General features: G+C 41.4%; 1 protein-coding gene across 2 annotated transcripts; it reads left to right on the forward strand.

Annotated features, from left to right (window-relative positions):
• Positions 1–555: 555 nt before the first annotated feature.
• Positions 556–13,526, forward strand: tbx2b (T-box transcription factor 2b). 2 transcript variants are annotated; one of them, XM_043718099.1, is made up of 7 exons: positions 556–1,174; positions 2,225–2,504; positions 4,899–5,045; positions 7,038–7,114; positions 7,528–7,697; positions 9,195–9,814; positions 12,175–13,526. In XM_043718099.1, exons 1-7 carry the CDS (start codon positions 801–803, stop codon positions 12,631–12,633), a joined length of 2,127 nt encoding a protein of 708 aa, XP_043574034.1. In that variant the 5' UTR covers positions 556–800; the 3' UTR covers positions 12,634–13,526. The 2 variants fall into 2 exon arrangements, with proteins under 2 accessions (XP_043574034.1, XP_043574035.1); XM_043718100.1 differs by having other exon boundaries at positions 2,225–2,492.
• The last annotated feature ends 5,649 nt before the right edge of the window (positions 13,527–19,175 follow it).

The following is a 19,175-nucleotide window of genomic DNA, read 5'->3' on the forward strand; positions in this document are numbered from 1 at the left end:
ACAGCCTAAACACCGTTACAAGCTTTCACTCACAGTGATTCAAGGCCATAAACAATACGCGATCTAATCACCAGCATGAAATACCTACAATTGTTAATGCAGTAGTTTAAAATAAATATATTCAATCTGGAGTAACGCACAGGTTTAGGTTTTCTCGTCCCGCTCAGAACCCGCCTATTTTATGCTTAAAATAATTGCACGTTGCTACATCGACATGTTACCTGCTGGATTTTGGAGATTTTAGCAGCTCGAGGTGTTTTGCGGTGCGCCGTGAGGTCGGTGTCCGGGACCGGGCTCTCTTAATCCGGGACACGGGGACGATGGAGGCAGCATGTGGGGGTGGGGGTGGAGGAGAATCGGGGGGAGTAGAAGGGGGGAATGCCTTCTGTCATTGGTTAATATTTAATTTTGTTGACATGTTTTCAAAGAGCGATCTCAGTGATGCTTACTGTACGTTGAAGCTTCCGACACCTTTTCCCCACCCCTCCTCTCTCTCAACTCATCCATCCTGCCTTTAGTTGTGAAAACCCCGCCTTTCCAGGCACACAATTGGTTAGGGCGTGTAAAATCACCAATCAACTGGGCGGCTCATTAGCAGGACGGAGCCGAAGGGAGATCATTGCAGGAGGGATCTGCCTGTGTGTGTGTGTGTGTGTGTGAGAGAGAGAGAGAGAAACTCACACAGAAAGAGATTGCCGAACTGTACGTGTTCTTCAAGGAGATGGTGTAAGGAAGATCCGGCGTAGGCGACTCTTCCAACAGAAATCTTCTCCCCACCCCCCCTTTTTCCGGATGCACCGATGAGAGAACCAGTTTTAGCGGCGTCTAGCATGGCTTATCATCCGTTCCACGCTCACCGGGCCGCGGATTTCCCCATGAGCACATTCTTGGCCGCTCAACCTTCCTTCTTTCCCGCTCTGGCTCTGCCGCCGAGCGGGGCGGCTGCTCTCTCACTGCCCGGAGCTCTGGGCAAACCCCTGACAGACCCGAACATGGCTGAGGCCGGGATCCGCGTCTCCGCTCTAGGACACCAGTCGGCACACCTGCGACCTCTCAAGAGCCTGGAACCGGAGGATGAGGTCGAGGACGATCCCAAAGTGAACCTGGAGGCTAAAGATTTGTGGGACCAGTTTCACAAAGTCGGCACTGAAATGGTTATTACCAAGTCTGGGAGGTACGGATAACGCTGAGGATGGCCCCTAGTTCATATACCAGGCTTTCTCATTCTCATGATTACTTAACTTTCCCAACTCATTTGCATCGTTTTTTTTGTAAAGTGCAAAATATAATTAATAATCCGTCATCTGTTAAATTGTTTCTAGTAAATTCACAAAATTCTTAAGAGTAACAAATTGACATGCCAAGGGCAGAATCGGAGCTGCCAAGGCGAGCGCTTTTGATGAGCAGTTCCTTATTAAAGAGCGAAATAATAGCCCCGATAGATTGTGTTTTCTGCTCAGGATTGTGAGTCATCGCTATATATTTTTAAATCTATAGAAAGAGGGCGACTGAGCTATTTCAGTGTCCTTTCCGTCGCTTTCCAGTCACGCAGTTTAAAACTGCACCTCCACATTTACATTGAAGAGTTTATTTAGCTTTGCCATACAACTTCCGACAACTTGTTCTCTACCTTTAAAAAAACCGTACAGCAAACTACTGTGTATTTTTGGAAGGATTCCTATTTGGCCCCTTAGCTGTCCCTAACGCTCCCAGTGTCGTGTACAGAGGTTCTGAGTTCGAAGCGATAAGTCTGTTGCTAATTATAATCATCGATGGTAATCGGCCAATGTCTCTTTACTGGAAGGGGTCGAGCAGGCTCCAAAAGAAAGATCAACTAGATGCGATGACACAATTTTAACAAGTGGCCAAATATTGAGCCAACTGTCTTAATCCTCGCTTGAAGAGAATAAACTTGCGCCTTATTCGTAGGTATTAAACTAGGGGATAAACCATGATAAGAATGACTCACGTTAAGAAAACTGGGGAATGTTGTATCTTATTTACAATATTAATTCAATATTTTGAGAATGAAATAATTAATTGGAGAGTTTAGGGGGAAAAAGCTGTTCCAGGAGATGTGAAGATTTGAGTGTATGGCTGAAATGTACTTTTGATTCAGTGTCAGGTTATAACTTGACCGTTGCTTAAAAACTGAAATGTATTTCTCAGCACGACCCCATCTTCATTTAAATGTCTTGCTTCATGTGTTTCATTGCTGTCTTAGGAGAATGTTCCCACCGTTTAAAGTGCGAGTCAACGGTTTGGATAAAAAGGCGAAATATATTTTACTGATGGACATTGTGGCAGCGGACGACTGCCGTTACAAATTTCACAATTCGCGTTGGATGGTGGCCGGGAAAGCCGATCCGGAGATGCCGAAGAGGATGTATATTCACCCAGACAGTCCGGCAACCGGTGAACAATGGATGGCCAAAGCAGTCACGTTTCACAAACTCAAACTCACCAACAACATATCCGACAAGCATGGATTCGTAAGTGTTGCTGTAGGTCGATTTATTTACTTTCCATTTGACTCGTTTCTATTTAGTAAGTATTTGCGGTGAGATTACCAAATTGAACAACTGCTCCATGCGTGGGACTGTTATATTCATTATCTTGTTTACGTTTTTAAAATATGTTTTGCATCGTCGAACACTTACACCGCCTTGACCCTGTTTCTGCCTAAACTTTAAAACTGATTCCCGCATGACAGATTTGATATGGATTTTGACGGAATTCACTCAGCAACAGGCGAAATAATCTCTCGGAAAAGTGAAACAAGGTCCTCAGCGACACTAGGCCACTTTCAGTCCAGAATTGGGAACAAGGAGACCGATCTGAATTATCTCCAATAAGATCGATACAGTTCCATTAACAGAATATCATAGATTATGTTAAGGCAATATCCTTCCACAATACTACAGTAATCATTTCACTTCTGAATAAAATCGTTGAGGGTCAAAATAGAAGTAAAGCAGGTCAATACGATGCTGAATGCACAGGAAAGAAATCTGAATTCTACTGGGGTTCCAATATATGTACCGCCTCTTGTGAGAGGCGGGGGCCGTTTGAAACAATGACCATGGGCTGTCAGATTTGTTAATCGTCCTACACTCCTTGAATCGGGGATAAGGCTAAGCATAAATATATAAAAGGCCGAGGGAGACATTAGAAATCAGAGATATATACTGTGTCGAGGTTCAAGAGTTTATAACCAGGTCTGCAAATATTACTGTTTCAGGCCATATTTTTTGCAGTGCTCTTACTCGGGGACAGGCTGAAGTGTATTAAGGATATGAATTGTGAAAAGCAGGTCAGGCTTTGTGGCGTCAGGGAGGAGAGAGAGAAAGGGAGCGAGAGCTGAGAGCTCGCTAGTTAGAAAGAGCCTGACTACTGAATGGGTGATCTCTTATCTTCAGCCAGTCGGTCTCCGAACAATCATGCCAGTGATGCTTTAGAGGTGGACAGGGGCCAATGGAAAACAATTTATGACCATTTATTTGCGAGGGGGTGCATGTTTTTAATGCACTGTCTGGGAAACTTGATTGAAGGTTGTAGGAATGGCACTGGAGGTAAAAGCAGCCATTATGAACTGGAACCGTGCAGAAAGCGCCCTGAAGCACAGTGCATTCGACCGAGATCAGCAAGCGTGAACAGAAAATGCCGCTCGCTTTTACCAGTAACACATCCAAAAATTAAAACAAATTACTGAAAAAAATGGGTTTCAGTTAAACCTGGACTAATCCATCGAGACATAATAAAAAAACTGAAGGACTCTATCGATTGTTTACTACCTATTTTTGTGTGATTGAATTGCAAACGCAATTGGCATTATTAATAAATAATAGGAAATACTATTCATTTTTGAAAGGTGTATCTCGGGCCTCTCTGTATTGAAGGTTCTTGTTGAAGATTAAAGGAACTATATCAGAAGGATTTTGAGAGCCCAGGGACTCACAGGCTTGTCCTGCTGATCCAGGCTGAGTGGTTTGGCTCTAGATGATTTGCACGCCTGAGCGGGGAAACACTGTAACATTTTATATTATATAAAGCCAGGACAGAGTTCAGATGACGCATCAATGCCCAGATCCAGTGTCTGTGTCTTTTATGTGTCAGAGACAATGCCTCAGTTTGGCTTTCAGTGTTTGCCAGGACCTTTTTTTTAAAATTTAAGCTGAAGATTTTTTTCTCGGTTTTCTTGAAGTTCTTTTCAGATTCCAATCTGTGAACCTTGTCATAGAAATGGTGTAATAATAAGCATGTTTTATAAATATAACTGGGGAAATGGAGGAGAGAAATTGAAGTCAAATTACAGCATGAAACTGGTGACCTCAATATTAGATGTTTGTGATACAAAACATGTCAAAATACTTAACAACCCAGAGAAGACATTTTGCAATTGCCATTTTTGTTGTAAAATAATAATTAGAGCTGATTTTAACGTGGTTAATGTCATTAGTTCTTTTTTAAAAATGCAAATTATAATAAACAATGTTTTTTTATACACGGATTAATCTTATTCAGTATTTCTCCAGTTTAAAAAAATACTATATACATTCTAGTGCTCAGGTACACACGCCGATTCCTAGTTTTCTGGTGTTTTGTACTGATTGCAGGATATAAATGCTGTTTACTCTAGACAAGCAGGGCAGTTTAAAGTTTTGTACGTGAACTGAGATTTTAAAAAAATTAAAATCCACCAGGGTAAGGTGCAGTATCCCAATGGCACTCCTTTATGTGCGAGGAGAGTGCTGAGGAGTTAAGCGATGATGGAAATCGCCAGAAATGATCAGTTTTGTTCGTGTTTTTCACCAGATTCCAGATCCCAGAAGCAAGAGGCAATCTGCGGGCTGCCCTTCTGCGGACTTAACCTGAGTTGTTTTCTGTTGTTTTCTCAGACCATCCTGAACTCTATGCACAAATACCAGCCCAGGTTCCACGTGGTCCGCGCCAACGATATTCTCAAATTGCCCTACAGCACTTTCCGAACTTACGTGTTTCCAGAGACAGAGTTCATCGCGGTCACAGCCTATCAGAACGATAAGGTGAGCTTGGCACACTACAGTCCCATCACCCCGGGACTTAACAGGTTCCTGCAAGATTGGGAGGCAAGATTCACAAACGATGCAACATTTTAATTGTCCCATTGATTCAGAATGGTTAGAGACTTTTGTCCCTGTTACTCCTTTATGTCCTTGAAGATGTGATATGACAAACATTTTTCACCTCATTTAATGGCATCTCCTCTTGAAACCAATTAAAAAAAAGAAATGACAGCGTCTTGGGTGGGGCCAAACCCAAAAGACAGAAAGAAATGAAAGCGAAGGCTTGCAAAAGCAGGGCTGGAAGTAGCATTCAAACTTAACCTTTTTCTGAAGTAATAAAACCTCAGTTATTAAAATAATTTTTGGGACAAATAAAACGTTTTATGTCAAGGCACGGGGAATACAGGGAAATAAACAGACCGGTTTTGACATTTTGAAAATGAAATCGCTGTTTGATTAATACACACTTTACTCCCAATGTAAAGATAGCGGGCAGTTTAGTTCACCCCCTCCCCCACCACCTCCACCACACCGAGTTTGACCTGTGTGAAAACTGAAGAGCTGCTGGGACAATGAGAGCAGTTAAAGTTAAATACTATGCTTTGCATTGTAACATGAAGGTGCTGGGGGCAAAATACAAATTGAAGTAAATTGTATCGATATTGGATTAGGTCTTAGTGATTGATTGGGGAGTGCTGATCACTGACCACATTCGTAGAAACTTCTCTTCCCTATCTCACTGTTGCTGGATACCTTGGTTCGAGCGGTTCAGTTTAATTCAGACAAGGTTCTTTGGCGAACATTGATATCAATAAAAGCATGTCATTACTCAATATTCAACTGATTGAAGTTGAACGAAGCCCTGCTCTGTTGATCGTTCCTGATAATTTCCAGTGTATTGCATCCCTGATGTAGCAACATTTAAAGATAACATTATAAATGTAGCCAGCAAGATATTGCGGCCAAAGCTCCCACCTTGGAAAAGCTTTTCATGTATTTTATTGCTCAAGTAGCTGAAGAAAAACATAGAAATTAACAATGAGGCCACCTGGGCAGTTGCTCTGAAGTTGCGCAAGTCGTTCGGTAAAATTCACGGATTTGTGACATTTCAGGCTAATTCGTCACTCCTTACGTGTTTTGCCTCTTTGAAGACGTTAGTTTTTTATTTACAAAAGTGTGGTTCATGAAGAATGGATACAAGCAAGGCAGACTGATATGTTAGGTAATACACACACACACAGCATCATTTGTTTGAGGCATTCATAACTTGATCACTAACTATGCAGCTAAAAACCTTTTTAGGAGTGCTTCGTTACCTTCTTAGTGGTACGTAAGATTAAATTGTTCAAAGCTACACAGAGGGAAAAGTCCCCATGTATCTAATATTGACTCAACTTATTAATGTTTAAACTTGTTGGGAGAGATCCTGCAAGTAAAGCAGTTTTACAATTAATAACCAGCATCTCCCATTATCTCCATCTTCAAGTAAAATGAGGAAGGTGAACTATGTATAGCTTTATATCCTAATGTTTAAATTGATTTTTTTTTGGGTGCAGTACTTTAATAAGATTTTCATGAAATTACATTCACTAGAATAACCTTACAGAGACTCAAAAACCCACACAGCAGAATTCAACTCATTTTTGGAAGGCGGGTTGCCCAAAATCTCTTTCCAGCCGATGCAATACCTTTAAATGGAGTCACTTGCAGGAAACATCACAAAAATAAACTGTAAACAATTTGCACACCAGCACGCTCCCATAAACAGAGGTCATCTTCGTGATATTAACAGAGCGGTAAATATTGACCATGGAAGAGGGGTACAACTCTGTTATTCCATTGACATATTTAACTTTGCTCACTCCCATAAGTCTAATGCTATTTTGTTTGAATGCACTATTCTGAAATAGCATTCATTTGGGAAAGCGGTTGTGTGCGCTCATCACGTTTTAGATTTATTAACATGAATTCTTTCCCCTTTGAATTCGACAGATAACGCAACTTAAAATTGACAACAATCCATTTGCAAAAGGATTCAGGGACACTGGGAACGGGAGAAGGGAAAAAAGGTAATAAAAACATTTTTTTATCGTTACGGATCTCAACACGGACTTAGAAATAGTTTCTTAAGGGGCCAGTTGGAGTTGGATGGTTCTCCCCGTTTCCCCTCAGCGATTTCACAAGCTGATATATTTGAAGCTGCGCCGTTACAGACTGGCGTAAAGGAAAGCGCGCCGTTTCTCCGCTGGAACAGAGTGCAGTAGGTCACCGCAGGTTGCTCATTGTACCTCCTGGCGGTCAGTTAAAGAATGACACTATCGATTGTAAAAAATGTGAGGGAGGGTTGTACTTTCAGACCTTGACGAATTTTACATCTTAGTATTATTTTGACTTGCATTCAAAGGTTGGAATTAACACATGTTGTTTTTCGTTATCTGTCTCACTGTAACACAGAGACAAATTGATGTTTTTTTTTCCCCAGAAAACAGCTCTCTCTCCCTTCTTTGCGAGTGTATGAAGATCAATGTAAAGGAGACCGAGATGGCGGCGATTCTGACGCCTCCTCCAGCGACCAACCGCTGCCTAGGGAGTCCCTGCGCTCGCCCATAGCCGCAGACCCCGTTTCACTGCAGTTCAGCCAAGTATCCAAAGGTAAGAGATAGGAAGGGTGGATTTTGGAGAGGGAGGGAGATAACAATCAGTCTCTGACCCAATCCCGAGATCAAGGGCGAAAGGTTTGTTGACCGTATGGCGTCTCCAGTTTAACCAAGGGGCTAGTGGCTTAACCTTTAAACCTGATGTCATTATTTGATTAAATAAATGCATTTGGCAGATCCAAAACCATGGACAAATATCAACTTTTTCAGAAACTAAAGACTTTGTAATCATCATTGTGAAGATAACAAAAAATAAAAATTGCAATTACAATTCTAAATTGACCAATTACATAATGTTCTGGTCTCTTGGAAAATGTACCTCCAGATAGGAATTAATATAGTTGCGATTCCTGTCTAATTCGCCAGAGTTAAATATTAGTATTTTATTGGTGTGAAAGGGAGATCTTGTTGAAATGATATAAATGTAGAGAGAAGCGAAAAGACAATGCTTGGTGCTTTAGAAATGTACCTTTCAACAACACAGCCAATATAAGTGAAGGCCAGCGATCCAACCTGAGTAATGAATCGCTTTTACGAGTGGAAATGACACAGGAATCCCTGAAGTATAAAACGTATAGAGCGTGTGTTCTATTTACATTTTAAAAAACTAACTCCCCATCCGTTAAGGGTGTGAGCATTTCGGAAGGCAAGTGGATCAAACGGCTTTGAACTTTTCTGTTCCTGGGGTTTGATTCTTATGTTTGCTGGCGTCAGTTTGTGAAACCTCCTATCTTTATTAGAACCACTTGTTCTAAAAAATTCAAACTAAAGATTGTAACTAAACAAATGGGTGCAATCGTTGGGAAAATCCATTCTAGGTTTTGCATCATACAGCTTTTAATCCAAAGGCATCTGCGTTCACCGTTATTGGAGCCAATATTTTAATGAGGTGCTGCAGCCATTAATTTTATAAATAGAATATTACTTGCGTGCCTGTTATTTGTATAAAGTTTAAATCAACTTGTATAGAGGCATTGTAGATATAGACGTTGTAAACGAAAGCAAAGTTCATTTTAATATTTCCAAATGAGATCACATTTAAAACTGACATCTGTTCCCAGTCTCAGATTTTTCTGGTTTTAATAACGCGGGTAATTGTAGAAATCCGTTCAGAACCGAACTCTCAAGAAACTAAACGCTCTAATAAAGACATTCAACAAGTGAGAGTATAAAGCAAAATAAGTCCTGGATTTATTATAACACTTCTCTTATTTATTAAAACATCAAACTTCGTGTCCTGACCATGATTTATCAAGGGTGTAGCTCAATTCATTTGTTTCTTTGTAGATTCTGATCTGAATGTGTTGGTGTTTGTTGAGGGACATATTAAGTATAATAACACGTACTCTAATTAAATATCCGCCGACTCTCTAAACTTCTTTCTGTTGCGCGCTGGATGTAGATGGGAGCCCATTAGATTAATCTCTCCATTCTGTTGACGAAAGTTCAAAGTCGTTTCAAATCCATCTTTGATTTATCTCGGTCTATTCAGATGACAAGTCGGGTGCGGACAGTGACCCTGAGCTGGAGAGGCAGGAGGAGCAGGCTGCCGCGATTAGTGGCAGCCCCCGAGTAACAGGCTCCCGAAGCAGCACTCCACCCGCCGAGAATGCGGCAGGAGATTCGGCCCATCGACCGAAACAGGGATCTAACTCGGAGAAAAAGAAAGACTCGCTGGAAGGGCGCAGGGATAGTGACATCTGCTTTAGTCACAGAACCTCAGAGAGAGAGAAGAGCGAAGGGAGGAGGAAGGAGGAAGCTAAGAAGGACGCTGAATGTTTGAATAAAGATGCTTTCTCTCCCCTTATGATACAGACTGACGGCCCCTCTCACCTTAACGCTGGACATTTGCAAAGCTTGGCTTTCTCGGGGTTACACAGCCAGCAGTTTCTTAACCCTTTAAATGTCGGACAGCCTCTCTTTATCCACCCGGGGCAGTTTGCAGTCGCTCCCGGAGCTTTCTCAGCAATGGCCACCGGAATGGGACACTTACTGGCTTCGGTATCCGGAGCAGGCAGCCTGGACAACGCGACCATCACCTCGGCGCAGAACTCTGCCGGCGCGGCTCCTCACTTCCCTTTCCACCTCTCTCAGCACGTCCTGGCTTCTCAGGTAAGCAAGGCGCCGAAGCGGCGTCTGTCTGAATTCAATAACCGGAATGAACTTCCCCATTCCACTTAGTGTAAGCCATTTACATTGCATCTAAACGCTGAGACTTTTGTAATAATTCACGGCCCATTTGCAGATGTGGAAATCAACCTGGAACACTAAACTGTTTACATTAGAAACTCGTTTGATTATGAAGTTTTTAAAAGAAAAACCCTTCCAGTTCCTCTTCCATTATTTTTCCCCCCATCTTTTCCTGAGGCGACCCTCTTCCATTTTGAAGGTTTGGGGCAGGAGATCCCGGAGTGGGAAAGTTACAGTCTTTATTTCCAATACATTTAGATCAGAGCGGATGGGGGTGGAAATAAGAGAGATACATAGACACGGATTCAGAAAACGGAACGTGCAGGAGGAGAGTGACATACACACACAGACAGAGAGAGAGACATAAAAAAATGACCAAGCCATTAAAGAGTCAGCGCATCATAAGAGAGAGAGACAAAAATAATGGAAATTATTGAGGGAGAGGATGAGACACTGTGAAAGAAGAGACCGTTTATTCCGCACATTTCTCTTCCCATCTGTCATTCCGCCGGGGTGAACATATAATCGGGTTATTTTTTAAAGCCTTTACTGATGCTGCACTGATTGTCAGCCCAGGAATCTTACAAACATTGCGGATTGAAAGCTCGGCCCTGACAAATACAGGGAGTTATTTTTAATGAACAATTGGGCATGAAGTCTCAGTATTTATACCAGATCAGCCTCGATGATGGCAGGTCTCAGCTTCCAAGTGCAACACCCTACAATCAGTTATTCTGAACTCCCCACGATCAGCGTTATCCAGAACCAAGAACTCCTTGTCTAACTAGCAGCGTTTTATGCAGGTTGAGGAGGCATAGAGAAATGTAACTTTTAACGCCCCTACATTTTGATATGAAATCATTAAATCCCAGATCCATGTGCAGTGGGTCCTAATCAATTGTTTCTAATTACGCCCAACTGCTCTGAGCAGAAGTTGACGGCTGATAGATTGCTAAATCCTGCCCTGGGAGTTTTCCTGGGAGTTTGGACGATTTTCGCAAAATATTTCACCACCTTATAACGGCCAAGACAATGTTTCGTCTCTGGTTAGGTAATATCTGAAGGAAGCTCGCAGTTTTTGAAGTGGTTTTTACTTTGCAAAAGCAATTAACACATACTTTCTATAATGTGCTTGAGTGCATCATATGTACGACCAGGTAAATGTATGTATATATTCAGAAGGTATAATTGCAGATAGGGTGACAGATATGAAGACATTTTTACAATATCTTTTTAAGGGCTGCTTAACCAGCCACTCATTTGATTATCTATCCAATTTTTTTTGACAATACTGGGATTGGGCCACGGGATTCAGTATTGTAATGCTACATTGAGTTTTATTTAGTTAGCCATCAAATGTTCTGACAGATTCAATTGTATTTGTTTAAATGGATCCAAAATGGATGATTGCAAACGTAGAAAAACAAATACTGTACATGCTATGCTTTCTTTCCTTGTTTATTTAACTGCTTAACAGCTCTGTTGCGCTAAATATTCTTAGTGCGTGCAGTTAATCCTTTTCATTCCATCCAGGCGTTTAGAATTTCTATTCCAATTATAAGTTTTATTGTCAAATTAATGAACTGTTTTATTGGTGTTGATCTGTGCGATTTTTAAGTGCCAGATAATGCCAAACGTGCAGTTCTGAGAATCCAATGTAATATATTTCAGTTAAAATACTAATGGATAATGAGGAGAGAGCTCTCATTGCAAAGTGCTGCACCTGCGGGTAATAGGAGGAGGGGTAGGTGCAGCTGAGCAGCACTCACCCCGGTCCTCCTGGGTGGGAGGCCAAACCGTTTGTGTCAATGCCACTGTCTCGGAATCACTGGCCTCTGGGATCAGATCGGAGATTCAGCTCTGCATTTTCTAAAGTCTCATTTGTTTACACTGAAGCCTGTCCTTGATCCTATATTTAGGAATGTCAAAATAGGAGGCTATTCAGCCCCTCCAGACGTATCCGCCATGCGTTCAGTTAGAGGCTGATTTCCATTTTGACTCGGTCTATATCTTGGCTCAGTATTTTCAAAAGATAATTTTAAAAATCAGCAATCTGAGTTTTGTAATTTTTAGTTAATTCCAACCTTTTGGAGGAGAGTTCCACATGTTTACTCCCTTATTAATGCTTATTTCTTGTTAAAGCTTACTTTTGCAGCCCTGCATCAGATTATAGTGCAACCGTTAACGGGATTGCTCCCTTTAGTGGGTGTGAAATGTTTTCTAATGATGACTGATCAGTTGTGTGTTTCTCTGTCCCCCCGTCTTGTTTTTTTTTAATCCAGGGGATTCCGATGACCACTTTCGGGGGGCTTTTCCCTTACCCTTACACGTACATGGCAGCGGCGGCTGCAGCTGCCGCCTTGCCCAACAGTTCCGGGGCTCCGTCCTCTCTCCATCGGCACCCGTTTCTGAGCGGCGGGCGACCCCGACTTCGCTTCAATCCTTACCCAATCCCGGTCTCCATCCCGGCGGGCACCAATCTCCTCACCACCGCCATGCCCTCAGCTCTGGGCGGCTCCGACAGCAAACTGTGCAGCCGGGACTCCAGCCCTGTCTCCGTCAGCCTGGCGCCGGAACTCAACCTCAAAAGCAACGGGGGCGGTTTAAGGACTGGAGCCAGCTCACTGTCCCCCAGAGTGACCGCCAAAGAGGCGATCAATGAACTGCAGAATATCCAGAGACTGGTCAGTGGCTTGGAGGGCAACCGGGAGACGTCTCCATCCAGGGACTCCCCAAAGTGAACGCTTTTGGTCCATTTTGGGACATCAGGACTATTAATAGATGCAAAAACAAACCTCACAGTGCAGACACCTTCAGCATCCGATCGAGGCGAGCGGCGGTGGTCGATTAGTGGCCAGAGACCACAGGCAGAGGTACCCAGTGCTGGTTCCACAGAGAAAGGGGCAGGAGCATTGAGAACACCGCCGTGAACTGCGTTACAAGTTGGAATAAAGGAACGACCACTTCACTACAAAAAAGAACGCATTACATAAATGTAATTCACACCAGGAAAAAAAAGATCTTTGCTATTTATGTAATTAACTAGTAATTTTGTGTAAATAAGCTATGGATGGCAGAATATGCAAATCGGTATTAATTTATTCATCAGTTGTAAATTCGCGTGTACATATATTAGAGTTTAATTCCATGCATTTTGTTTTTTTTTGTTTTACACACGAACATCACAATATATTGTAAAATGAAATATATAGCGCATTGGGGAAGTGTGTGCGTGAGAGAGAATGAGTTTCTAATTGTGTTTTCTAGAGGTCTATCTCACCTGCTTTCGTGAAAATGATTTGAAAACGAAAATGTGCCATCCATTACATCAATGCTATTGCAGTGTTACCTGTTAAAAAAATAACTGCGCTCTGTACAATGCTACAGATTTACTAGAACTACATCTATAAGTCCTGTGCCAGCGGGGTATACAAGGAATGCTGCTTTGTCACCTCAGGTCGTTCACCTCACGGTGTAGATTTTTAATGAGTTTCTCACCAGGCTCTCTACAAAGCGGCTTAAATAAAAAAAAAACAAAAAAAAGTATCTCAAACTGTGGTGATTATTCGGGTAATCTATCAACAATTAAAATAAGAATTCTCTCACAACTTTCAATAAACATTTTGAAGTGAAACTCGTGCTTGTGCTATATTGAGTTGGCAGTGTGTGTGTGAGTGCAAGTACAAGCGTGTGTCTGTCTTATGTATGGCTAGGTGTGAACTTGTGTAATTGTATGTAAGCATTTACTTAACGTGTATTTGACTTTACAAAAATAATTTGAAGTTGTACGCATATTATTGAGGAAAATGTCACATTAAAGGACAATCGTCCCAACACTAACTGTCGAGTTGGTAAAGCTATAAAACCAAAATTAACCGAATCAAAAGACTGAATATTGAGTGTTTTATGGTGGGGATGAAATGGGAAATCCTGCTTTTGGATCAGGATTCTGATGCGGTGTTCTAATTGTATACAGCCCTCTAAGCGCTCCTATATACGCACACACCATCGAACAGTGCAATCCTATCCCTCATCAGATTAATTCATTCTTATACATATTCAGAGGGCTATTTCCTCTGGAAAGATTTACCTTGCTGTGTCAATCAGGGTTTATTTCTACTGGATTTAACGTTAGAATTCCTTTGGTTGCTTGGAATCCTTTTTCTGAGAGCCAAGTATTGACTTTCACAGTAATTCTTCCACTTACTTTGCATTTGGATTTCACCCAAACATCAATAGGATGTTTTCACATTGTAGCCTGTTCAAACTTAGAATAAGTCATCTACACCATCAACAGATCACACTTCGATCTGTCCTGGCCACGTACATATGGGAACCTTACGCTGGTGTTTTATTACAATACAATTACTCCTATACTAAATACAGTGAGAGCTCCGCTTCTTGCGGCGGCTGAGGCTCCACAAGTTTGCTCTGAAATCTAAGTGTTTAAAATAATTGAAAAGCAGAATTTACGGATCTTATACTTGCAGGCAAATAAACGTTCCTCGAGTCACCTTGATTTGGGAAGCAGACACTGCAAAATACTACATGCCATCAAAGGAGTTTGGTATTTACACTGAGCAATATCATATATAGGCACAATATACTTTCAGGACTTGTAACCACATTTTAGAATAGGGTCGAGAAAGTGGGTTCAATGAAGTGATCCAATTAAGAAAATTGTGAAAGTTATCAAACATTAGAAGTGGCAAAATGATGTTGACAATATTATGGAGATATGTCTCCGTGTGTGCAGTTTTACTCAACACCGACTCAAAGACAAAATAAGGAATCCATTGTCATTGAATATTTTGTAGGAAGGGGAAATGTCTCCATTTGCAGAATGTTTGAAGTGTGGGGCTTTAAGAGTGAAAGTTTTAAAAGAAAGGCATGCTTGGCGGAAGAACGAATATTGGGAGTAAAGATGAGATTTGTTGGGGAGGGCCACAAGACAACAAACTTTGTAAATTCGTTATAATCCCATACAGATCCAGTTACGTCACACACAGGAGAGTACATACAAAGCCAGTAAAGATACTATAGCCACACACACAAAGCACACATATACGTACCGAGATATACTAGATCAGTGCACGTAGATACAGACTAAAACACATCCTCAGGTGCACACGCACAGCCAGTCACGTGTATTCGCACAGATACTCATTCAGATACACATGCTGAGATATATCCAGAATTGAACTGCTCACTTGTAGTTGCACGCGAACACACTCATTTACAAATACAGGCTCACATATTGGCAAAGAAATCTTCACAAATGAATGAGCCTTAATATATTTTACATTTCTGCTGCCAATTATTTCAGCAGTTCATGCTCGCCAATGGACAGATACCAAATTCACTATTTCACCAACATTGTCAAATTTAATAACTCATGTCTGATAAACTTCAATAATTTATGTCAGATCCTGCCAGGTAGCCTGAGGTCGCTAGATTGTTAATTTTGCGAAAAAGTCCAAAAGGTTTGTTTGAAGCATGATCCTGAGGATTTCCCCTCCTCCTGGTTAATAGGATACCGGTTTACCAATAAATTAAAAAGAGAAATCACTTTGATGTCTGGATTGATGGGAGGTCGTGCTTATGTACTTTAAATTCAACCTGGCGGCTTTAAGTTCAGGCCATTAATGTATGAAATAAACAGTCTTTTCCTCGCCAATTACCGAGTGCTCCGTACCAGCAAGATTTATGAGGTTTTGTGTCAGAAGTTGATGGCTTCATTTTTAGTTCCCTGCCGAGATTTGACGCTGTTTGGGCGCCACCTCCCGGGCTCATGCAACATTGCGGGAGGCGGGGGCTGAGCTTGAGCGCTGTTGCTTTGGGACTGTTAAGAGCCACAGACTTTGTGACAGTTTCTGGTGTGACGTCAACTTACTGTTAAAGTCATTTCACCAAACGTTGAATTGACCAAAAAAAAAATTGATGTCAAATACGCAATTTGTAAAGATTGAAAACAGGAATTGAATAACGACAAGAAACGAAGCTTTAGCGTTAGGCGCCTTTCTTTAATCTTCACTGAATTAATTAAGAAGTGAAATATTTTGTCACATTCTGCTGGGTTGTGTCCCTTTCAATTCGTTGTTCACTAACCGACTGGCTCTTCTGAAAGCCCGCATTTATTTTCAGTTTTTCTACTTAGATTTATTAGCGCTCTTGAACTATAGAATTCACAGTAAATATTTAGGTTGTTCTCTCCCTATGGACACATGGCCTTAGTTTAATGGCTCGGCTGATCCTTTCTAAAAACGAGTTTTTAACTCTCTCTGTTTAGCGAGCGTTAAATAAATAAAGGTGGTGGGGGGGGGGGGATGTTGTGCAGTTTACTGGATTCTTCTGAGAAAAGATCCCCACCTGACTGTGAGAAATCAACTCTAGAGACACTTTTATTTATATTTTAGAGACAAGGGTTTGGTCAGAGGCACAGTGCGTGCAATTTTCATCAGGATTTGAATGACTACATCTGAACTGTAAATGATAAAGGTCACAGTCTCAACATTTCTGAAGCAATTTTAAGGATCAAGTTTTATTTTTCAGGAGAGATACAAAGTGCAAGTGAGAGGTTGGTCTCACTGATCTCGGGTCCTGTTCATTTCCTTTTGGGTAGCTTTCCTTCCAATGCAGGCTTTGGGCTGCGGAGAGTCGGCTGCAGTCACTAGCCACTGAACCACAATGACAGAGTCTGGGAATGGGAGAAAAAATGAGGTGGGGTTGGGGGGGAGCTGCGGAGGCGGGGTGGAGGGGAGCTGAAATGGAAAAAAACGGAGACGCAGGCTGAGTGAAAAAAAAGCGACGGAGAGAATAACACAAACATCGTGCCACAGACTCAGCGAATTGGGGAGAGAGAGAGAAAATTGGAGAGAAGCAGAATATGAATTATAGAGACAGAGGAAATGAAAGATAATTATAAAGAATGAGAAAATTATAGGGACTGGGTTGGAGGAGGGGGTACAGCATCAGGAAATAGTATGCGTTAGAAAGAGCCAAGTGATCCCACAACCAACAGATCAGATCAAAGCTCTGACGTGCTGCCACATCCCAGTTGTGAATGGTGGCGCAGAATGAAACAACTAACCAAGGAAGAAGTTCACCTCAAATACCCAATCCTCAATTATGGAACAGCCCAGCACGTCAGTGCAAGGACAAAGCTGAAACATTTGCAACAATCTTTAATCCGAAGTCTGAAATGGATAATGTATCTCAGCCCCCTCCCTGGTTCTGCACTATCATTGATGCCAACCTTCAATCAATTCAATTCATTCCACATGACTGGAAAATATTACTGAAGACATTCAATAGTTCAAGGCTATAGGCTCTGATAATATCCTGACAGTAGTAATTGCTTCAAAGCCAGGCACTAACCCAAGGCAAGCAATTCCAGTACAGCTATAAGAATGGCATTTGCCCAACAATGTAGAACATTTCACAGGTATATTCTCTTGTCAAGAAACAAAACAGATCCAAGCCAAAGAATTGCTATTCTCCCAGTCTGGTCTCAATGATTATTAAATAATGGAGGGTATTGAGGTCAATGCTATCAAGTGGCACTCAGAGGGAGGTGGTAACACAGTGGCAATATTGTTAATCCAGTAATTCAGAGACATTGGTTCAAGGGGCACAAGTTGAGATACCACCATGACCGCTGATGGAATTTGAACTCAATTAATATATTTTGAATAAAAAGCTGGTCTCAGTGATAACCATGAAACCACCATCAATTATTGAAAAAAAATGCATTTACCTCTGTCCATTACCTGCTGTCCTTACCTGGTTTGGTTTAAATACAAAACTTGAATAAAAAAAAGTAACCAAAGTAACCTACTCACTATCATTCAGTTTGGTTTCCATCATGGTGACTCAGGTCCAATATACCCTTCAACTAAACATAGACAAAAGATCTGAATTCAAATTAATAGGAAAGACTGACTTTCTTTGATTTGACTTTGAGATAACATCTGACTGAGTCTTACATCAAACAGCATTGGAAAACTGAAGTCAATAGAAATTGCAATGAAGTTTTCCACTAATTGGATTCATACCTGGCACATAGAAAGATGGTTGTGCTTGTTGGAAGTCAATCCCCTCAATTCCAATTTATTGCTGCAGTAATGCCTCAGGATAATGCTCTGGGTCCAACCATATTCATGTTCTTCATTGATGGTCTTCTATCCATCATAAGAATTTGGGGAGGCTTGTTGATGATTGCACGATGTACTTGGCATTTCATGTTCAGTTACAGCAAGATCCAGACAACATTAAGGCTTGGGCTAATAAGTAATTAGTAACATTCATTCATGTCACACAACTGAGAGAAAGTGAGGACTGCATATGCTGAAAATCAGAATCAAAATGTATGGCACTGGAAAAGCACAACAGGCCAGGCAGCATCCGATGAGCAGGAGAGTTGACATTTCAGACATAAGCCCTTCATCAGGAATGTGATGCCAAACATTGATTATCTCCAACAAAAGAAAATCTGACCATCTACCATTGCCGTTAATTGGTGTTATCATCCATAAAACCCCAATCACCAACATTCTGGGAGTTACTATTGACCTCTGGAGTCCCTGAAGCTGTCCAACATCTAAAAGGCTCAGGTCAGGAGTGGGATGGAATATCCTACACTTGTCTGAATGTGTGCAGCTCCAACAATACCCAAGAAGTTCAATGCCACCAAGACAAAGCAGCCTGCTTGACATTGTTACCCACCCGCTACCTTCACCATTTAATCCCTCCAGCACCTCTCCACGATTACAGCAACACACCAAGTCTTCTTTAACAGTAATTACCAAATCTATACCTAAAAGTACAACAACAATCTTCTGCAAGTTTCTTTCTGAACCACACACCATCCTAACTTGGAACTATATTACTGTTCTTCATTGTTGCTGGGTCAAATTCCTGGAACTCCCTTTCTGTGGGGGTAACTATAGCATGTGAACTGCAATTCAATGTCACATTCTGAATACCAAAAAACATCAATGATACATCACAGCAAAGAACAAAAGAAAGAAAAGGAGTTGTAGTGATGGAGCAGGTGGCTACATAGAGATGTATTTATCAGAGAATGATAGACAGACAGAATACATAGATGCAAAATTCTATGCTATTATTTCCTCCAAATTCACATTAAATCCAGTGATGAGATTCTGTCTGACTCATTTGGACCTTTATTGTTGGTATATTTATAAATAAATTAACTGTATTGATTATCCAGTCAGAATAAGGAATGGATAGTTGAATTGAATAATTGAATCGAAACAGAACA

The sequence above is a fragment of the Chiloscyllium plagiosum genome, chromosome 28 (assembly GCF_004010195.1).
Source record: "Chiloscyllium plagiosum isolate BGI_BamShark_2017 chromosome 28, ASM401019v2, whole genome shotgun sequence".
Taxonomy (NCBI): domain Eukaryota; kingdom Metazoa; phylum Chordata; class Chondrichthyes; order Orectolobiformes; family Hemiscylliidae; genus Chiloscyllium; species Chiloscyllium plagiosum.